The sequence below is a fragment of the Crocuta crocuta genome, unplaced genomic scaffold, assembly GCF_008692635.1.
Source record: "Crocuta crocuta isolate KB4526 unplaced genomic scaffold, BGI_CrCroc_1.0 scaffold267, whole genome shotgun sequence".
Lineage (NCBI taxonomy): Eukaryota > Metazoa > Chordata > Mammalia > Carnivora > Hyaenidae > Crocuta > Crocuta crocuta.
In genome coordinates, this window is record NW_027531899.1 from 831,976 (window position 1) to 834,457 (window position 2,482).

The 2,482-nt window shown below is 55.1% G+C and overlaps 1 protein-coding gene across 1 annotated transcript in view; it reads left to right on the top strand.

Moving 5' to 3' along the window:
- The window catches only part of AKT2 (AKT serine/threonine kinase 2), a 48,033-nt gene that overhangs the window by 40,945 nt on the left and 4,606 nt on the right, over positions 1-2,482 (top strand). The window contains exon 7 of the mRNA XM_077773946.1: positions 1,184-1,249. Within this exon, the coding sequence (XP_077630072.1) occupies positions 1,184-1,249 (66 nt within the window). The remainder of the gene's footprint in view (positions 1-1,183; positions 1,250-2,482) is intronic.

Sequence of the window (2,482 nt, forward strand, 5' to 3'; positions counted from 1 at the left end):
CCTACAAGCAGGTCTTCTGTGGCATAAGGGGCCTGTGGGGAGACCCTGAGCTCGGGGCTCAGCTCAGGGCGTTTCACTAGGAGGCTGGCTCAGAATGGAATTCTTTTTTTTTCTTTAAATAAGTTTTTAAAATGGAAAATTCCTGACGTGCACAGCATTTTTAAAAGAAAAATAAATACTGTGGACTCCCGTGTAGTCAGCATCCAGCTTCTATAGTTGTCAGCGTTTGGCCCATCTTGTCTGCCCTCCCTTTGTCCTGGAGTATCTTAAAGGCACGTTCTAGACTTCCCCTGTCGATACTTAGGAGTGTCTCTTTAACAGATGACGATCTTAAAGACCGTAGGGAACAACGATCCTACAGAACTAACAGCTCCCAGTGTGGCGGGTCCAAGGCGGGCCACCTCAGCCTTAGCACTGTTGCCATTTGGGGCCAGATCGTTCTCTGCTGTGGGGCTGTAGGAGGAGTCGCCACACCCTGGCCTCCACCTCCCCTGAGTCGCGACAGTCAGAAATGTCTTTAGACATTATTATCAAGTGTGCCCTGGAGATGGACTCACACACACACACACACACACACACACACACACACCCAGGAAGAGCCAGTGTCTGGGACCTGCGGGAAGGTCAGGACTGTTAGCAGCTCGGGTGACTGCTGTGTGCTCAGATACCAAACTTGAGCCCATGTTAGGGTCGCCCCGGGGGCCTGTGAGGCTGGTGCTGGGCCCACCCCAAAGTATCTGAGAGGGGCCTGAGAATCTGCATTTCCCCAAGTTCCTAGGCGACAGGCTGCTGCCACTGTGGGAACCACACGCTGCCACGTGGTCGTAGAGTCCTGATTAGACCCGCTTCCCTTTGGCAGCAAGAACATTTATAGGTGGGAACTCCCTGTCCGTGGCGTCACCTCAGGGGTCTTATGCTGCCTGCTTATCCCTCCTTAGGGATAAAATTGGCCCGTGGGTTCAGCAGGTGACAGTCTGTCACCTCCTTCATGAAGTCCCCATCAACTTCGCACCTCATGGCTTGGAGAGGGAGCCACTGTGATTGCCCTTGTCTGGGGCCGTTGTTTCCTTGTGGCTCGNCTACGACTGCCTTTCCCCAAACCACTGCCCCCCCTCCCCCTTAGGTCAGGCCAGGGGCAGGTGTGGCATCGCCCACCGGCCCCTCACCCAGCCTCTGTCTGCAGGATGAAGTTGCCCACACGGTCACCGAGAGCCGGGTCCTCCAGAACACCAGGCACCCGTTCCTCACCGTGAGTGGTACTTCCCTCTCAGGTGGGGCCTGGCCTCCGCGCGCGCCACGTGGGAAGGGAGCCCAGCCCTGCCACTGTGAAGTATGGACTTAGTGTCGGCCGGGTGGCCAGACCCAGGTGTTGTTGGGCTCCCCGGTGACCTGACCAAACCCCAAGGGTGGCACCTTCTCCACAGATGGTGGCTCCATGGCAGGGCTTCAGCCGACTGAGGATACACATTACACGGTGGTTCCAGGAGAGCCTGGCTGCTCTGGATGCATTAGAGCCATTTAGCCATTTAGCCCAGCTGGTTGAAGTGGGAACGCTAGTCTTTGGTTTTTGCTTTTAATTTTTTGTTAATATTTTATTTATTTCTGAGAGAGAGAGAGACAGCGTGAACAGGGGAGGGTCAGAGAGAGAGGTAGACACAGACTCTGAAACAGGCTCCAGGCTCTGAGCTGGCTGTCAGCACAGAACCCGACGTGGGGCTTGAACCCACGAACCATGAGATCATAACCTGAGCCGAAGTCGGATGCCTAACCGACTGAGCCACCCAGGCGCCCCTGGTTTCTGCTTTTAAATGTAATTCTGTAAGGAGATGTATTCTTGTGCTGCCTGTCAACTTAGTCTGAGGAGACACCCCTTTGGGCTACGGTCTCCCCTCAGGGCCAGCAGCCATCAGTTAAATGGACCATGTGTAGGATGGTCATTTCTTTAGCTCAGCTGTTGTCCAGTGTCCTAGCAAACCATGGCACTTATTCATCTGTTCACAAGTACTTTGGTGTAGAAGACAGAGAATAGTTAGACGTGTCATGAGCAGAGGGGTCACGTGGGACTTCTCTGAGGAACTTTCTGTTGGGCTTCTTAGCGTATAGTTTGGGAACCACTGTTTATTGGCACATCATTGCCCACCCTGTCTTTGGAGTTTGCTCCCAGGCCGCTGCCTGCTTCCAGCCTGCAAACCCACACGCTGACTGTGGAGAAGGGTGAAACGGCCCTGGTGGCTCGGAACTGAGTATCTCCCTGGCCGCCCCTCTTAAAAGCTTTGTTGAAGGCTGAGGACAGCCTCCTTGGGCACAGGAACCCTTTCCCTGCCCTCAGAGCCACAGGCTCACTCACATACCCCAAAAGGCGAAGCTGATGTTTGAGCACTGGCTGCCAGGGTTGGGGAGGATACCCCCAGAGTCAGCAGAGAGCCTGCGTTCTTCCCCCTCCCACCCCGGCTGCCTTCCTGCCCTCCCCCCCACCCCCCCA